This window comes from Ambystoma mexicanum, chromosome 2q (genome assembly GCF_040938575.1).
Source record: "Ambystoma mexicanum isolate Mex_15411 chromosome 2q, UKY_AmexF1_1, whole genome shotgun sequence".
NCBI lineage: Eukaryota > Metazoa > Chordata > Amphibia > Caudata > Ambystomatidae > Ambystoma > Ambystoma mexicanum.
In genome coordinates this window covers 341791473-341810604 of record NC_090924.1, presented here as the reverse complement: position 1 = coordinate 341810604, position 19132 = coordinate 341791473, and the positions used below count along the sequence as shown (strand labels likewise).

Here is a 19132-nt window from a genome sequence, read left to right as displayed (position 1 = left end):
ACGCACTTGGGAACCAGTCTCAAACCTAAACGCCCCCAGGCTACTTCAAAGGTACCACCTTATACACCCAGGCAAACCCAGAGGAACAGGCCTTCGGAGGAGGCATGCTGTCATGAACCATCGGACGCGTCCTTTCTGGACTTCCTGGTCCCTGACCCATAGGGGCTTCCACTCAGCAGTACTCCTAACATGGCCATTGAACGCGGAATACTTTTTACCAGTTTCCGCGCCGTACGCATTACGTTCTATAAAGGGGACATGCCCCCACGGCCCTGCGCGTCTCAACGCTACCGCTTGCCGTGGCTAGACGTGTGCTGCCGTAGTTCGCTTGTGTTAATCCTTGGATTCCTGGTTCCCGGTTACCCTAAATTCCTACTCCTTCATTCCCCCTCTTTTGTCCTCTATTGCAGCCCAGATCTCCGTGCACTCATCTTCCGTGTGCACTCTTTGCTGTTTTCCTGGATTTCCTCAGACTTCCCCGGACATCTGAACGTTCCCAGGGCTAGGAACGCTGAAAGCACGCTGGAACCCGAGGACCTGCACACAGGGTTATACAAGACCCGAACTCTGCGAAAGAAGACTCCATTGAAGAACTCCACCAAACAACAGACAAGTGAGAAGGGGGGAAACCTGTGACAGCCAAAGAAATTAAAACTCTAGGGGTCTATCCAGATTCCACACTCTTGCTCAAAAAACAGGTGAACGCCACAGCCTCCTCCACAGCTTATACTAATAAGCTCATCAATGCCTGCAAACCCTTCCTCTCGCCTTCCAGTTGCATTAGACTAGCCAGAGCATTGGTGCTCTCAAAAATTGACTACTGCAACGCTCTCTTTCTTGGCACCTCAGAGCCCAATTTGAACAAACTGCAGGTGCTGCAGAATAATGCCCTCAGAGCAGCTCGAGTATCCCGCGGCACTCGCACATCTTCAGACAAGATGCCCATTGGCTCCCTGTACAAGACAGAATCACCCTTAGATCCCTCGTCATCGTCCACAAATGCCTATCGAATGACGCCCCCAAATACTTGGCAGAAAAGTTCAAACACACACACCTCAACCAGAACGTTGTACTCTCACCGTCTATCCATCACCAAATTCTACCTAAAAAAAGCAAGCGGGGTCCAGCTTCCCGGTCATAGCCGCCAAACAATGGAACTCTATACCACTGAACCGTAGAGCAGAACCTTCCTTTTGGACCTTCAGAGCAAAAGCGAAGTCCTGGCTCTCCAAAAAGAACTCCACCACTGTCTGACACACCAATTAATGTACTCTTATCCTATGTCTGCCTCTCGACCACCATGTAACCCGGTCAAATGCACTTACTGTTTTTATCTTGTATGTCTATATTCTGCTGTAACCTCCTCTAAGTCTCTGGCGCCCAGTTACCTCAGGGTTCGGCGTGCGGTAGAACTAAACTAAGATTAGGAAACAGATCAGCATGCAATGAACTAAAAGAGAGTGATGAGCGAAGAAGTAGGCAGAAAGAAATGGAGGAGGAAGCTAAGAGACAAAAAGAGAAGAACATAGTCAAGGAATGTATTATATCGTAAAACGAATGGATGGGAGGACAGATATCATTCAAGTTAGACAGAAAGGGCATTGATGGTGTTCAAGAGACGACAGAAGCACAGGAAGAGAAGGAAAATTAACATGAAAGAACATATAAAGAGAAGAAGAAGAAAGGAAACGAAGGGAAGAATGAAGAAGGTATGAGGAACAAAAGAAAGAAAGAGATTAGAGAACAGAAAGCAAAGTGAAATAGAAGCTCTGAGAATGAACGTAGGTTACAAAGAAGGCGAGAGGGAGGAAGAAGAAGACAAGGAGATGGGGAGAAGGGAAGAAGAAATGAGAAGGAGTAGGGAACAAAGATTAAATAGATTATATTGTTTTTAGAAGTATGGTACCCATTAAAGCGTGAGAGCGATGGGAGGAAGAGAGAGTGTCACAACAGCCCCGCAGGGAGTTGCAAGAGATACCGAGGGTACAGCCATGGGCTGACTAACATGGAGCGTAAGGCAAAGGAAAAAGGATTGGGGATTTATATAGACAGACGTGAGAGAAAGACGGCTATGGGGAGCATTGCTGAATCTTTGCCAAAGAAAACAGGAAGCAGAACAGATAATATGTTGATGGATGAGCATACAGGGCTGTCCTTAAATAGACTAGATCTTGACGATGAGGAAAGGGATTATAGCCATACTAGTTGGGGCATAATGATGACAGACGAAGAAAGTGAACAAAACGATAAGGCACAAAAAGAGGGTGCAGGTTGTTTTTCGATAGACCAGAGTATAGAAAAAGCGGTAAAATTGTCAGACTTATAAGAACGTAAGGAGAAAACACTGGAACCTACGCCATGTTCTGAATGACCATCAGTATGATCTCGCAGTGCAGGGGATATAACCCGCCAAATGTGAGCAGGCTAAGGTCACTGCCAGGACGAAGACAGACGGGCGAAACTAGCCCCACCTGGAAAATTAGATGCATAGGTGGGAATGATTATGGGCGAGGGTGCACGCAATTCTCAATATTAGAGAAAGGAGGACGACAACCGCAATATTTTCCTTGGCCACAAATGGAAAAAGACAAATTAAAATATAAATTGCCTAGTTTGAATGCAGGTGCAGGGAAATGGATGTATGAATTAAGAGAGAATGACGTTGGCAGTGGGTGATGTAAAAGGCCTGCTAGCAGCCATTCTAGGGGAGAAAGCTGACATTTGGAAACTAGCGGGGTATGCGAATGTAACGGCACAAAACACGACATGACGCAGCACCATTCAATAACTGTAGAGCAGATGTATGGAGAATGCTTAAAGTACAGTATCCCGACACATCAGGCATGCGTGCGGATATGACAAGGAAAATGTGCGTCTGTTGCCTTTATTCAAGAGAGTCAAGAGCTCTGGAGGCTCGAGATGACGAGAACTGTGGGAAAAAACATTGGCATTATTTTACCACATTTTGTGTCATGGGTTGCCCGATCCAGTGCAACAGCAAATTAAGTAACAGTTGGAAATAGAAGCGAAACCCTGGCCAGAAATACTATTGATTATTGTACATCATTGTCGATAGTTGCAAGAGAAGAACAAGAAAAAAGCAGAGCTGAAGTGCTGAAGGTGTGGTAACACAAGAAGTACAGCAAGTACAGTCAGCGCAGCAAAGTAATGTGTTCCCTATGGGTATCATTTTTGGCCATGAGGCAGAGGGAATGTACATAAAGGAGGACGAGGGGGATTTCAAAACTTTCAAGGAGGAGGCTTTAATGGAGGACAGCCACAGCAATGTTGTAATTGTGGGATAATGGGACATATAGCCAGATCTTGTAGGAGTAGAGGGGGCATGCAACAGAACTGGTAAGCTCCAAGTGGGGTGGGGGAGCTATTCTTCACAGTAGAATGCAGAACCACAGGAGTATTATGCCCAAGATCAAACACAGAATCAGACGCATGCACTACGAATACAGCAAGCACAGCAAGGTCCAGCACAAGTGCAGATGCCACAAGGGTATCTACAGCAAGCGCCTACACAAGCACGATAAGTACAGATTCAGCAAGTAGCAGCATCATAATGGAATACGAATACAGGAGTCCCACAGGCACCTACACCCTGGATAGGGAGTGTGGCTGTGGTAGGAGGAAATCCTTTCACGGGTACTGGGATGAATTTATACCCACAATAGGAGAGCGACCTGATGTGTTCAGTACTAGCACTGACACCAGACGCCCAAGAGGAACCAAGGGTCAACGTGATGATAGGAGGCCAGACATTTTCGTTTCTTGTAGACACTGGAGCGACTCGTTACTGTGTTCGAGAGGGAAAATATCCAATGTCAGGCATTACAATGAATGCGCAGGGATTCTTTGCGTCAACTTTAGTTCCTTTTACTGAGGAGTTACTAGTTTCTATATAAGAACATGAAGGTGTTATGCCATTATTGTTCTCTCGACAGACATCAGTTAACATATTAGGGTGAGATATGACAAAATTAAATATGATATCTTTTACTGACAAAGGGATTGTGTGTTCCACTCCAGTAATACATTTTTTTGAGTGTTTTCACATTAGCATTTGCAAAACACAAGGCACTACGAGGGGTCCCTTTAGACCCAGAAGTATTCTTTTACGGAGTAATTATTTTGTTATCATGGCTCCCCAGATTAATATGTAAAACACAGAATACCAGATTCATTTTGGTTTAGACCAGAAATACCTATGGATAATGAAGACGGACAGGTAATTCCCTTAGAGTTAGAAGGAGGAGGAGTTAGGGAAGAAGAGGTGGTTGTTCATGGGATAAATTATTTATTAGCATTTTTAAAGCACACAGCAGCCCTTCGGCGTGGTGGCGCGGTTACAGAAAAAGCTTCTTGTTGGTTACAGTGGATACAGAGGTGATACAGAGAGCTTGGTGGTTACAGGTGAAGCAGTACTTACATTACATTACCTACATAATGGTTACATATGTGCAGAAGAGCTTAGTTACCGTGTGTGTGTATGTTTGGGGCTAGTTGAACTGAGTAGTTTTGAGTGTTTTGTGAAAGATGGACAGAGATGGTTCAGCTCAGAGAGCGTTGGGTAGGGCATTCCATAGTTTGGGAGCTATGTAGGGAAAACCTATACCTTCGGCGTTTGCTCTTTTGATAGGTGGAATGCAGAGTTGGTTGTTGTGGGGACTTCTTTTGGGTTGTGTAGAGGCATTTCTGGAAATGGTTTCTGAGAGGCAGGATGGGGCTGAGAGACTTATGCATTTATGTGTAAGTGTGAGGATCTTGAAGTTGATCCTATCCTTGACTGGAAGCCGGTGGGCGGCTCGCCTTGCCTGTGAGATGTGGTCACTTTTAAGGATGTTGAGGGCAGCGCGGAGTGCATCATTTTGTACTGTTTGGACTTGTTAAGATTTATTCCCGAGGTGCCTGCAAGGAGAGCATTGCAGTAATCCAGTTTTGCACCTGAGGGATGATGATGGAGAGCAGTGATAGCCTTTGGTGAAGGATACAGATTGACAAATTTGACAGACAAGGAACTGTTCAGAGATGATTATTCAGACAATTAATTAGTATTTTTCATAAGTCTCACTTAATTGATTAAAATAGAAAACAGACACACAGGGATGACATTAATAAGAGGTGCCAAGCATTTTGTGGACCAGCAGTCCTTATGACGTGGGTCTACTAAAAGAAATAGGGACAGTTGAGATCAAGCTTAAGCCTTGAGCTAGTCTGCCACGAACAAAGCAGTATCCCATGTCCAGAGAAGCGGAGGAGCTCATATTTGAAACCATTTCCACCTTGATGCGGCAAGGAATATTGGTGCTATCAGATTTCCCATGCAACACAGCGGTGTATCCCGTAAAAAATAAATCAAAAGGGGGGTCATGGACATTTATTCAGGATCTCTGCCCTCTTAATATTGTTGAAACAGAATGTCTTTTAGTTGTGAATCCAGCTGCAATATTGTGCAATCTACAGCCTAATATTTCACAGTAATAGATTAAAAAAATGCCTTCTTCTCAATTCCCCTTCATGAGGACTGTGAGTTCCCCTCAATCTTTAATAGAGTCCTTCAGATTGACCTAGGTAATGTACAGCTCGAGAGCAAATTCAGTTCAACCCATGACTATATTGGGAGAAAAAGGATTTAGGGTAGACAAAGAAATTAAAATATTGAAACAGAAGAGGCACCAGGAGAAGTTGGGAAATGTAACACCATTAACCTCACCTATCCCTCGCTTTAGTTGGGTTCCATTGTAATTAAATAAGTCAGACAGACCTCCTTTTTATGTTGAAGAAACCCAATTTGTACAGTGTGAGCATTATTAGCCAAGCCGCACCATGTACATTTTAAACTGTATTATGTGTGCCTTAAGTGGTTTGTTGGGGTCTTTTCTCAAAGTATTCCCTAGCCTGGGAATTAGGTCAGAGGCCGGTAGCAAGCACATGAGTATATTAGTTTAGTTTCCATCCCTGCTCTCCTATTGACATGAAAACCAAGTCAAATGTTTTTGTTAAAGGCTGCCTCATTTCCTAAAAACAAACAAGCAAAGATCAGCAGTCGATAATGTGACCCTACTAGAGCACTATCTGAGGCATCCTTTTTTACCGTTTTAAAGGTTTTGTTACACAGCTCACACACATATCGTCCATCCTCATTTAGGAGAAGCTTCATCTTAAAGCCGGTCTCATCCTCCACATCATCCTGACTCTCCTGACCATCCACTCCATCATTGGAATTCTCCACTTGGACTTCAAAAATGTGCTCTTGTGATGAAATTCCTTCATTGGTGGGGCGATGGCCTGAGAAAATAAAAATAATCAAAAGTCAAAGAGACATGCAATACTAAACCACCTCCAAATTGAGAATAAAATTAAACATAGACATAGGAAGCTTGACATAAGATGGCAAGCAAAAGATCCCATTGCATGGTGCTTCGATGTCCTTAGCAAATGCCAAAATACTATGCAGGGGACTTCCGGAGCTCAGTCTTTTCTGGCCATTTCTTTTGTGAAGTGATCGGTTCATGTTGGTGCTAATCCTCAGGTCTCTGCTTGTGCTATGAGGCTACAAGTTCTGGCTTGGTTTAACACTATCTACATAACATTTGGTTGAGTGTCCACAATCCCATTTCCTAGTTGCTTTCTCTCAGTCTGACAAAAAGCACTGTGGGTATAGCCACTCTACCTCCCTCTGCTACTGCTGTACGGTGGAGACTAACTTCCTCCCCCCAGCCTCCACTCTGCTTTCATGGATGAAGTGTACCACTGCAACTCACTGACTACAAGCTGCACCTCCCAACTTGTCTTGCTTTGCCTGGCAGCACTTTCTCTCAGGCCAGGGATTTCTCTCAGGCCAGGCCTGCAAGATACACCTTGCAATATTTGACATGCAAGGTTTAAGTTGTATCCCCTTCTAGGGTGCGCTACAAGTCCTGATTGATAAGCATTTTGAGACCTACCAATACTTAATGTTCATGGCACTTAAGCATGTAAGAAAATTCTGGTTATCAAACCCATTTGATGGAACCTCAATCGGATTTTAAAAAAACAACCAAAGTCTATAGTAATAAACCAGTGAAAGACGGGGGCGTGGCCTGGTGCTCATGGCGTGAGGAGGCAGAAACGCTGAGCTCCGGCCCAGTCGCCATAATCAGATCCTTAACAAGGTGTCCAACACCTAAAATAACACTTGAGAAGCTGGCCCAGAGGCAGCAGAAGGGAATCTCCGCACATCGCTGGCACTCCCGAAAGAAATCGGAACCGGGAAGACCCCGAAAAATCCATCCATCCAGCCACCCCCTACTCCCGGGAAGCACTCAAAATGGCAGGCGCAACAGAGTCACCCAACCGACGCGAGCAGCAAGCCACTGATGCAACAATAGCAGAGACCAACCAGAGCAGAATGCCTGAAGCCGTCCGGAAACATCCCAAGAGGACAAAGGCGAGCGAAGACACCATTGCGGCATCCAGCGGAGAAGTTGGGCACCCTACCCCCACAAGCCCGGACAGCAGACTGCAGAGGCTGGAGCCGGGGAGACACTGCGTCCCCACGGAGAGCTCTGAGGCGGTGGAGGGGGCTGCACGTCCGTACGGCCAGACATTGAGACTGAAAGGTGGGCAAGGTGGCAGCAACAACTGAGCAGGCCACGAAGCAGATAACGAGGCTACCGGGACAACAAAGCGGGAAACCCAGCGAAACCACAAGAGCGGGCGCCCCAGCCCGGCACCTAAACCCCCAGGAAGCAGACTCGATGGAGGCAGGACTGCAGCTCGATGGGACACCAACAACCCAGAAGCCTATCTGGATAGCCAGAACTGGGGAAGCCTAGTGGATCGGACACCAACAGAGGCCCATCAGACGAGGGCGGACGTGTCACAGAATCATCGCCGAGCGGGAGCAGAGGAGCCAAAGCACTGAAGCCACGTGAAGTAAGAAAGCGGGCCCTGCCGCGACAGACCTGAAAAAACCCAAAATTTGACCCCACTCAAACGAAGAGGAGCCCGGACGCTGCTGCGGCACTAACAGAAGTGAGAGAGCATGCAAGACCAGACCGAGGCAGCAAGCAAATACAGATCCACAAACCGGACGACACAGCTAAGAAAGCCCAGCACAACCAGAACAGGGAGGAAGTCGGAGCTGGGGACGGGTCTCCGCACCCGGTAACCCGACGGACTACGAGGACAAGAGCGCAACAAGTGCAAGGTGAAGCACAGAGGGATCACCGGCCGGCACAAGCAGGATCAAGGTGAGCCGCCGCTGCCGGGGTAACAAATATAGCTAATCCAAATAAACTGCGCAACCCTGCGAGTCCACCTGAGATAGACCCACGCACCAAGATCTGCCCAAGGGCCAACAGAGATTACCATTATAACTGTACATTAACCCCACAAGGGCCCAAGATCACCACACCCCCCACGGCATTGCCCAGAAACTGATCCCCGCTGTGGTATTAACATAGGCATGATAAGAACTGCCTAGGGGCTGCATTAAGAAGCACTATAACGAAAGCACCTGCTTTAAAGCAACCTTAGCCGGGGTGGTACCGAGAAGTGCGCAATTAGACACCAGCGAGCCCAGCAGAAAGTAGGCACAAACAACACTGAAACAAGCCAAGACCAAAGTCCATGATCCGGCCAAACCCGGCCTGAACAAAATAAGTACCGAACCAACGCCCAACCCTACCAGGGGCTGCACACGGCTCCACAATGTCCACATCCAGAAATAAAGGGAGGGCAGCCACGATGGACCCCTTCATCACAACAAAACCCCATCCCATCATGCAAACAACGACAACGGACGCCACCCACCAGACCAGTGCAGAGGAAAATGGAAAGGACAACCAGGTACTTGAAGCAATAGCGGCCTTGAGAACGTTTATAGACTCTAAAATAGACGAGGTGAAAGCTGACATTCAACTCATACGCCAAGACGCCCGCAACCCCTCAGAACGGGTCACCAACATAGAATCATCCCTACAGGAGACAACAGAGGACACTGCAGGCCTGAAGACCAAGATGACAGAACCCGAAAGGAAGGTGGCCACTCTGGAAGCAAGATTTGAGGAGGCGGGGGGACGCGCTAGGCGCAACAACATTAATGAAGGAGGAGAAACCTCGGACCCGACAGCCTACATAGAAGCCCTAATACACAAGAAATTGGGATAGAAAAACTAACACAAGGCTTCGCCGTAGAGGGAGCACACTGGTTACGCCAAAAGAAACCACGCCCGGGCTCATATCCCCGACCCATCATAGCAAAGATTCTCAACTTCCGAGACAGGGAAGTAATTCTGAAATTCGAGAGAGAGAGAGAGAGGGCGGAATGATTGAACGCGATAACTCCAAGATCACCATCTATCCAGACTATACACAATCAGTACAAAGGGCGAAAAACTCATTTGTCCCAATCAAGGCCAGGCTGAGACAATTGAACTTAAAGTACATGCTATTATACCCGTCCAGGCTAAAGGTGATCTATAAAGGGCGAGCAGTATTCCTGGAAACACCGGCAGACGCCAACATGTGGATGGAACACAATTTAGCAGAAGTGCAGACGGAGTCCTCCCAAGAGAACCAGAGCAGAGCCCACAAAGAGCGCTAGACCTGTTGTCGCCCACCGCTTCCCTCAATTCCTTCCCATGGGAACGATTTTAGACCGGCACACCAAATAAACAAACACCATATCAACACGAGAAAGCTAACAGATTATGGGACTCGCTCTGCCTCCCATGGACGAGCACACAGCACCAACCCACGAAAAGCTTAGTGCAGGCCAGTTGCCAGCACGACCCCCCCTCGGGCTAGACACCCGGATGGGACCAGACAGCGTGAGGCCGCCCGAGCACTGCACAGCGATGAAAGACGCTGGGCGCACCAATTTTAGTTACGTTTTTTGAATTATTGTTAACACTGCCCTCCTCCTCGAAACCCCTGGAAAAAGGGAAAATGAGACAACACTGGTACTGGAAGCCAACATGATCGTAGAAGTAAAGCGAGATGCGAATCACTGGAAACCCAAGCCACACCACAGACGCAGCCGGGGGCGAACCACAGACAAATTCACAGCCAGGCAATGGCAACACAAATCAGAATAATCACATGGAACGTCAGGGGGATGGAATCCTACCCAAGAAGGAACCAAATCCACTCCTTTCTAAGGAGAAATAAAGTATCGATCGCACTCCTACAGGAGACCCACCTTACGACGGAAGCCATGAACAAAATCACGGACCGCTGGGGCGGGGGGGGTGGGGGCAAGGCACCGGAGCATCCTACTCTAAATATGCACGCGGAGTATACACGTGGGTGAGCCCGGAGGTACCATTCCAGCAGCTGGGGGTGGAGACAGATCAAGAAGGCAGATATGTGATGGTATGGGGCACAATAGAAAACACCAGGATATGCATAGTTAACTCGTACTTCACCCACCCACCCACCTTAATCAGATGTGTGCCAGAATGACACACCACAGAGAAGGAACCTTCCTATGGGGGGCGTTGGGGAGACTTCAACTGTGTGATAGATGGAGAAATGGACAGGTCCGGAACACCGCAGCTATCAAACACCACAACCTCACGGGCACTCAATAATATAGTTGAGCATCTAGACCTAGTCGACATCTGGAGAGACGTACACCCCAGGGACAGATGCTACTCATCCCCCCACAGCCTCCACACCAGAATAGACTACCTGTTCATAGACAGGGAACTAACGCTGCAAGTGGAGTATGCAAGCTATCTGGGCAGATCAATCTCAGCTCACGCAAATAAAGCTGAAGGGCCCCAGACCCCACCCCCCCTCGCGATGTGGCGCATGCCCACAGAATCCCTGACAGATCACGCATCTAAGGAAAGCTCAGAAGAGAAATTGGAAGAATACATAAGCATCAACACGGGAACCGTGAAGAAATGAAGCACACTGTGGGAAGCCATGAAGATGGTGACACAAGGAGAAATAATAGCAGAAGCGAGGGGCATCAGGAAACAGCTGAAAAGGGAGCTAGAAGACAAAGAGGAAGAGATAAGACAACTGGAAACTAGCTAGCTCAAAACCAAAGAGGAAGAGAAGCTGAAAGAGATAAGGAAAGACTGCCGACTCGCCTGCGAAAGACTATCCAAGTTCGACTTCACGACATGCACGGCCAAGGCGCACAAGGAAGCAGATAAACCTGGCAGAATACTCGCCTGGTTGTGCAAGAGAGCACCCAAGACACACCCCGAAAGAAATCAAAGACGAACACGGAACAATCCAGAAGACGCAACAGGCAATAAATGACGTTTTCTCTGGCTTTTATGCTAAATTGTACGCCCACGACGTACAAGTCCCGTCAGAAGACATCAGGGACACCCTAGCAGAAATTGGACTCCCCAAACTGAACACTGAACAGAGAGAGGCGTTAGGAGAGGCGATCACCACAGAGGACATCTCAGAGGTGATCAGATCTCTAGCTACATGCAAGACCCCCGGAAGCGACGGTCTCCCACCCAAATTCCCACAAGGCCTACGAAAAGAAAACCTGACCCCGACATTCCACGAAGTGTACCTCGAGGCATAAGAGACAGGGGTACTTCCGAGAAGCATGAGAGAAACCCTCATAATACCAATGCTCAAACCTAATAACCCAGCTAACGAGTGCGACTCCTACCGCCCATTCACAATTTTAAACTATGACAGTAAAATACTAACCACCATACTAGCTAAGCGATTAGCGAGGGAAGTAGGACTCTTGATATACGAGGACTGGAATGGATTTGTGCCGAGCCGCAACACCACAGCTAACCTACGGAGGCTGCAACACGTAATGGCACAAACCACGGAGAGCAAAGAAGACCTGGCAGTGCTATCGCTAGACACTATCAAGGCGTTCCGACTCCATATTCTGGGAGTGGCCGATCGAGACCTTAAGGGAATTTGGATTCGGGGAGAGCTTCATCCGGTGCGTCAAGGTGCTATACAACACCCCCGTGGCAAGAGTAAAAACCGGAAGCAGGGTGTCGGAAGGCTGGGCAATACAAGGAGGAACCAGACAAGGATGCCCATTATCGCCAATGTTGTACATCCTGGGGCTGGCACCAATAGCCATCTACTTTAGGAAACATCTCTTTGATGCAGGGATTAGGGTAGGCGGGATAGACAACATAATCTCGCTGTACGCAGACGACGTCCACCTGTACCTAAGAAATCCACAACTGAACACCCTGACGGCGCTAGAAATACTGGACAATTTTGCAAGATACTCCGGAATAAAGTTCAGCAGACAGAAATCCTGCTCATTTCCTCTTGATGGGCTCAGGGGAACAAAAACAGAAGACCTACCCACGATTGGGATCCAATGGCAAACAAACATTCCGGTATCTCAGAGTCAATATCAAGCATACACCGGCACTCACGCATGAATACAACACAGAGGCAGCGATGGGAGGGATACGCAAATCCATTAAATTCTGGTCTAAACTACCACTCTCCATGATGGGCAGAGCGTCAATCACCGAAATGATAATACTCCCGAGATTCTTATACTAATTCACCAACATCACCTACTACGTACCCCCACCCTTCTACCGGAAACTAGAAACCCTAATCAGGGATTTCCTGTGGGGCTTGACCCGACACAAACTAACGCTGAATGTTTTAACACTCCCATACAAAGAAGGTGGGATACAACTACCTGACCTCCAGAAATACTATCTAGCAGCCCAAATAAGTCATGTTGCAAAGTGGCTATCGGACGAGCCAACAACTGAAACAGGCCTACTACAGCAAATGACCGCCCGACATATCTCAAAGAAGTAGTATGGAACCCGCAGGTTGGGCCCCCTGACCCACCCATGATAGTGAAGCTAGGGAGACAAGCCGGGAACAAGGCCAGCTCACTACTTGGGCTACAGCACCCATACGCACCTGAAATCCCTATACCATCGGATGTCTGCAAGACCCCCACTGACCTACCGGCGACGAGAAGCTGGGAGAAGTCCGGACTCTACACATGGGGAGATGTTCGAAGAAGGAGAATTCAGAGATTTCAACTCACTACAAACACAGGACGGCCTGGCCACCGGCCAATTCCTATGGTACCATCGGGTGAAACACACGGCGAAGAAGAACTGGAAAACATGGCCTGAGGAACCAGAACCAAACCCCTTTGTACAGGAGATGTACATCCTGAGCGATGGATGGAAACCAACATCCAGACTATACACCCAAATAATCAACAGACCGAAACCTCGCAGCTTGCACCTGAAAGAAAAGTGGGAGAAAGACCTGGGAATCGATATTACCGAAAACGAATGGAGCAGGGCCCTGCAATACCCAAAAGAGGTGTCAAGAAACGCCAGGTTCAGACTCATCCAGATGAATGTCCTTTACAGAACCTACATGACGCCACACAGGGTAGCCAGATTCAACAAACAAACCCAGCCACAATGCCCATGGTGCTACAACGAACACACAGACATGATTCATATGTTCTAGACCTGCCTGAAATCACTGAACTTCTGGTCCAAAATTGAACAAACCTGCAGAAAAGCAGGAGTAGAAAGATACGAATGGACACCAAAGAAATACCTGCTGGGCACACACCCCAGGCTAAGCAAAAATCAAAAACACAGTAAAGCTAATGGACATGGCGTGCATCCTCGCGAAGAGAACGATCGCAATGGCTTGGAAATCACCCGGAGGCCCTAGGCATGAATCCTGGATCAAAGAGATGGAGAGATGGACTACTGCCGAAACTAAAGCCTGGGAGGCCGGGAACATGCAAGGGGGAGGTGAGATAAGCGCAACACTAGAGCCGTGGAAAGCTCTACTGAGAGACATAATCTTCGACAAACTTTTAACCCCCCTGAGCTAACACTATCATGAATTGCACACCTGGAACACTGCCATCAACACAGCAATCACACCCCCCCATGAAAATCCCCCAAGACATAGAGCTTGCATCTCACGAAAGACTTGCATGTAAAAGGCGAGAGAAAAACAGTGGTAACAAGAACAGAGGACTGTTATAGTTAATTGTTGTTTAATGTTTAAATATTAATTACAAGGCAGACACAAGACAATACCAGATGTTATGAAGTAATAACCTGTGTTTAAATGCTCTATGTTTATATATGAATGCCAATAAAAACATTTTTAAAAAAACAGTGAAAGACGGGATGAAGGTAACCGGTAAATGCAACCTGGGCTGCAATAACCAGGCCTGGTGTAGAGTGACAGAGGGGCAGGGTGCAAGTGTGTCTCTCTCTGTGGAAATGGCTCTCTATAGTTCGCTCCTGTCCTGCAGGCTCGCCAGGAGTGACATACTATATATGAGCTGGAAAATCAAGCTTCGCCAACAACCTCAATAATTCATTAAAGTACTTTCATTAAAGTTACAACTACACCATAGTAGACAAGTCAGATAATGTGAAAATGAATGAAAAGTAATGGTCTAACAGGATTCCAGTAAACTACATTCATAAATCAAAAAGCAAATACCATCTGAGCTCTTGTGCCATTCTCCACATGACCATTCCATCTGCTTTATGTCTTTGGAATCCACCTAGTCATTCAACACAATGAATATCTGAAAAAAATATATACATTTTACTCCTTTATTCACGTAAATGTCTAGACTGTAGATGCGTGAAAACTAAACTGTGAGTAAGAAGGCCGAGATGCTGATTTGGAAAAACAAATGTATATCAAGCATTAGCAAAGCCTGCAGAAAAAACGATGGTGTGTTTGAAACGAAGATAAGTATTTCTGATAGATTGTGTATGCGAACCTGCTTCTGACAACGGTAAGGTGTCTCTGTAGGAAGAGCAAGGATTGACTGGGCATATAATCTGGCCTGCGCCTATGCCCTTGGAAGCAGGTAGAATTCACAATCATGTGACGTGAGAGAAGCTACTACCACTTCCATATAAAAAGGCTTGTCATTGGTGAGAAAGGGGAAGTACACACTTTAACTGGGCTGCAGAATTTCAATGGACAAAACCATTAATTTTTAGCAGGGTCGATATTATTTCAATAACACAGTACTTTACTTGTTAGCAGCATCAGCAAGAGGCCAACTTTTTAAAGGACTCATATCCACATACTTTTTATACTCATGGGCATGTTATTCATGGCACCTTCCATGTTACCGACTGCCTGAGCAAACATATTTTCATATTATGCTTGTACAAAAGTGTGGCATCTCAGAATTTCAAGCATCTTAACATCTTCCTACATTCGCCATCCATATACCCTGCATCATCCCCCAAAAGAAAAGTATCAAAACATCAATCTGCAAGAAGTGTACTTATACAATGTAACAAACATGCAAGAAATTGGAAACATCCTCCGACATTCCGAGCTCTCAAATTGTCTTATGTTATGGGTGAGTAGCTCACCAAGCCTTGCTTTTGAGTTTGAATTGTTGGACTTGTAGTCCTGCATGTCTTTAAACATGGTCCTAGACCCTTAACCTTGTTGGGAAATATGTCATCCTTTGCAGCTTTCCCTCCATTGACATTAGGGAATCGTCCCCACCTCCCAACTTTCTGCTTGGTTTTGAACCCTTTCCTGACTTTTGGCGGCATGTAGAGTTATTTTTTTCTTTCCTTGCTCAGCTCATTTCATTTGGGGTCACTGGTCAGCTTATTTGGCTTCCAGTGCAGGAGGAACAAGTCAGAGTGAAGCCAGTTCTCTCTGCATCGATCTCAAGGAAATTCTCAACGGTGCTTTGACCTTTGGGCCGGAGGGACATACCAGTCCAGATACTTGCATGAGGATCCTGCGCTTAGGAACCTTTGAAAGCATCTCGGAACCTTCCTGTGGGCTGACCAGTTCCATCCAGGGCATCTTCGGTGCATCGGTCTCCATTCGAAGGTTTGTCTTGGAACTTTACAGGTTGTCTACTTGTGGCCCAAGTCCAGGCCTTCATTGCCACGAGTGTCGCCTGCCACCCTCTGGTCAGGGTGTTCTTTGCTGCTGCGTATCACAGTTATGTCCAGGGGGTATCCTGTCCTCGTGGGATCGGGTGGTGTTCACTGTGCTGAGGTGCCTAGGTCATCCAGATTAAATGTGTCGGAAACTATCTCGTCCGAGTGCTGAAACACCATCTGGCCGGATCCCATCAATGAACCCGACAAATACCCCTGCATCCACGGGCCTTGGACCCACTACAACTGGACCGTTGACTTAAGTAAGTGGGCTCGGATAATTTGAGAACCTTATAGTGGTTTCTCTAAGAACCAGAATAGGGTCAGAAGTCTGCATGCCCGTTTCCAACCCGACGCTCCTGTCATAGGGATTTGTATGGGTGTAAATTCCACTCCCTAACTCCTCTTTCCTGGTCATAATCGGTGGAATTCTGGCCAAGGATCCCTCCTCAGTATCTTGGTTTTGGGAGAGTACCCCTAATCTGCTCGACTCACCTTCATTTTCTTACCTACCTATTTGCTTTGTCAATACTTGTTCTCCACTTTAAATACTTGCATCTCCCTGAAACCAGTACTTACCTGAGACTTTTGACTCTGAGGCACTAGGCCTACTTACCTTAGCAGGGAGGGACATGTGACGTTCTAGGGGCATTATTTTAGAAGGTACAGCATTAGTTTCCATTGCTTTTCCATGTTTCGTTTACATACAATGCATTGTATTGCTAAACTGCTTATACTGTTTTTAAAGTAAAGTGCAGGTGGTCTCTAGTGAGGGGGGGGTGGGGGTGGGTGTGTGTGTGTGTGTGTTTAACGCGCCTATACACAAGTGTTTCAAGGCACGACAGGATGAAGTAGAGAAGACAGGGGGAGGACAAGACAAATTATCTAACTAGACCTTGTGTCATTCAGTTCATGCAAGTGCAACAGCGCAAAGTGCAGTGGGGGAGGTTCCAGGAAGAATGAGGTAGGAAGTGCAATCAGGGCAGCAATTGCTCCGAGTAAATGCAGCCAGGGTGGTACGGCTCTGGATAAGTGCAAGGAGGCAGGGGACTGTAGAGGTTACAGTTACAAAACCGTAAATGCACGGTAGGCCCAGGCAGTGGAGCCTGATCATGGAGGAGCCTCGTACCCAATGAGGCTCTGAGGGTAGCTAGGCAACCAGTCTGTGCAGCAGACAGTTAGGTCAGCAGGGGAGGGAGAGAGAAACCAGAGGAGAAAAAGAAGGTCTTGAGCTGCTTTGGAACTTCAGGTGGTCGAGCTCAAGTTTGAGAGCGGTAGGGAGAACATTCCAGAGGGAGGCACCTGCAAAGAGAGAGATCTACTCCCCACTCTCTGCCTGGAGAAGCATCTGACCCTTCGAGAGTTCAGAGGAAGCAGAGCGAAGGGCTTGGGAAGGAAGGTATTTTGGAAGAGAGTTGGATGTAATGCAGGCCCCGGCTCCAGAAAGCCTTGTGGACGATGCAGAGGGTATTGAACTTGATCCTTGCATCCACTAGGAGCCAGTGTAGAGATTTCAGAGGCACAGTCCCTGGGCTTGAGGCCAAGGATAAGTCTTGCAGTCCTGTTCTGGGTTAACTGAAGAGGGCGGAGAGTCGAGGAAGGCAGATTGAGAAAGAGGCTTTTGCAGTAGTCTAGCCTAGGGAGAACCAGGGCTATGAAGAGACAGTAAGCTTTTGGGGGAAAGTGAGAAAAGGAAGAAGACCTCTGAGGAAGTGCAGCTGGTAGTGGGCGTTCTTTGCAAGGTCTGTGATGTGAGGATAAAAGGAGAGAGTGGAGTCGATGACACCAAGGTTTTTTGCCTCACAGGAAGAGGGACGAGGGCGGGCAGATAAGAAGCAAAGCTGGAGAAGGGGACCCAATGAAAAGGATCTCTGTCTGACTGACATTAAGGCAGAGATCGCTGGAGGCGGACCATTCCTGAATCGTGGACAGTCAGGAATGAGCAAGATAGGAGAGGAGGCTGAGGGGAGCCTGAAAGAGAGCCACGTGTCATCTGCATAAGACTGAAAATTAGAGAAGGAGAAGGTAGGGAACAAGTGGGCCAAATGGCCAATTAGACATTGAAGAGCCAGGGTGAGAGGGTAGAGGGTGGGGAACACCGCATGTGGAGAGAAAGGACCCAATTTGGACCTGGTAGGGTGGGTCCAGAAGGAAGGTGGTCAACCACTCCAGGGCCTGATCAGTAATGCCCAGTTTCTCGCTGAGTCAATTGATCAGGATGGCGTGTTTGACTGTGTCAAAGGCAGAGGAAAGGTCAAGGAGGATGAGGACAGAAGGAAGGCTGGAGTCAGGATTAGAGAGCAGGTCTTTACGGGTGTTCAGGCGAGCAGTTTCCATGCTCTGGCTGTTCTGAAGCCAAAATGATGGTTGTGGAGGCAACCAACAGATTTGGTGTGGAGAGTAAGCTGGGTGATTGCCAGACTTTCCAGGAATTTTCCCAGTAAAGGAGTGCTAGGGATCAGGCGTTAGTTTGCTGGGCAGGTAGGGTCGGCTGAAGGCGTTTTAAGGAGTGCACAAGGGAGTGCTTGAGGAGAGAGGGGGGAGATCCAGTGGTGAAAGAGTGATTGCAGAAATCGGCCAATACTGGATTAAGGGTGTCGATGTGGTCCTTGGTTCTGGAAGAGCAAGGGAGCACCTGTTTGGACAACACTTTCATAGATCGGACTTGGAGAGAAAGAGGAGAAAGGAGGAGGAGAGGGAGAGGCAGCCAGAGGGTGACTCAGAGAGGTAGATGAAGAGGAGCAGGAGAGAGGGGACAGGATGTTCTGAGTTTTAGTGGTTAAGTGAGAAGCCAGAGCCGTACAGAGGGCCTGGGAGGGAACAGGAGAGGTGGGGACTGCAGAAGGATTGGCCAGTTCCTTGCAGATTTTAAATAGTTTGGGCATGTTGATAGATGCCACAGAGGCGTGGGCCTGGATGCGGACTCTCTTCTTGGACAGGACAGAGTCTATTGCCTTTGGAGCAGGCGGCAGACCAATTTGTCAGAGGATGCACCAGGAGCCCTCCACTTCCTCTCAACCACTATGCACTTAAGTTTCAGGCTGGCAAGGTCGGAGTCATACCAAGAGTTGCACTTGAAGGTAGTCTGCAGATGGATTCTCATGGCAGGGGCAGGGACGTCCAGAGTGTTGGAGATAGCAAGATGTAGGTTAGAGGGGGATGTCTCAGAGTGTGAGTCAGCCACAGGAGTAGGAGGAGCAGAGAAAGTAGAGGCAAAAGCCTCCACTGGC

At 47.6% G+C, this 19132-nt stretch overlaps 1 protein-coding gene across 3 annotated transcripts in view; it reads right to left on the bottom strand.

The window, feature by feature from the left end:
• Positions 1 to 19132, bottom strand: part of E4F1 (E4F transcription factor 1) — a 1100649-nt gene that overhangs the window by 813389 nt on the left and 268128 nt on the right. For 2 of the 3 annotated variants that reach the window (XM_069647347.1, XM_069647348.1), the window contains exon 4: positions 6104 to 6297. In XM_069647347.1, coding sequence (XP_069503448.1) covers positions 6104 to 6297 — 194 coding nt within the window. Of the gene's footprint in view, positions 1 to 6103; positions 6298 to 14472; positions 14561 to 19132 lie in introns of all 3 variants that reach the window. The other variant, XM_069647349.1, reaches the window with a different exon arrangement.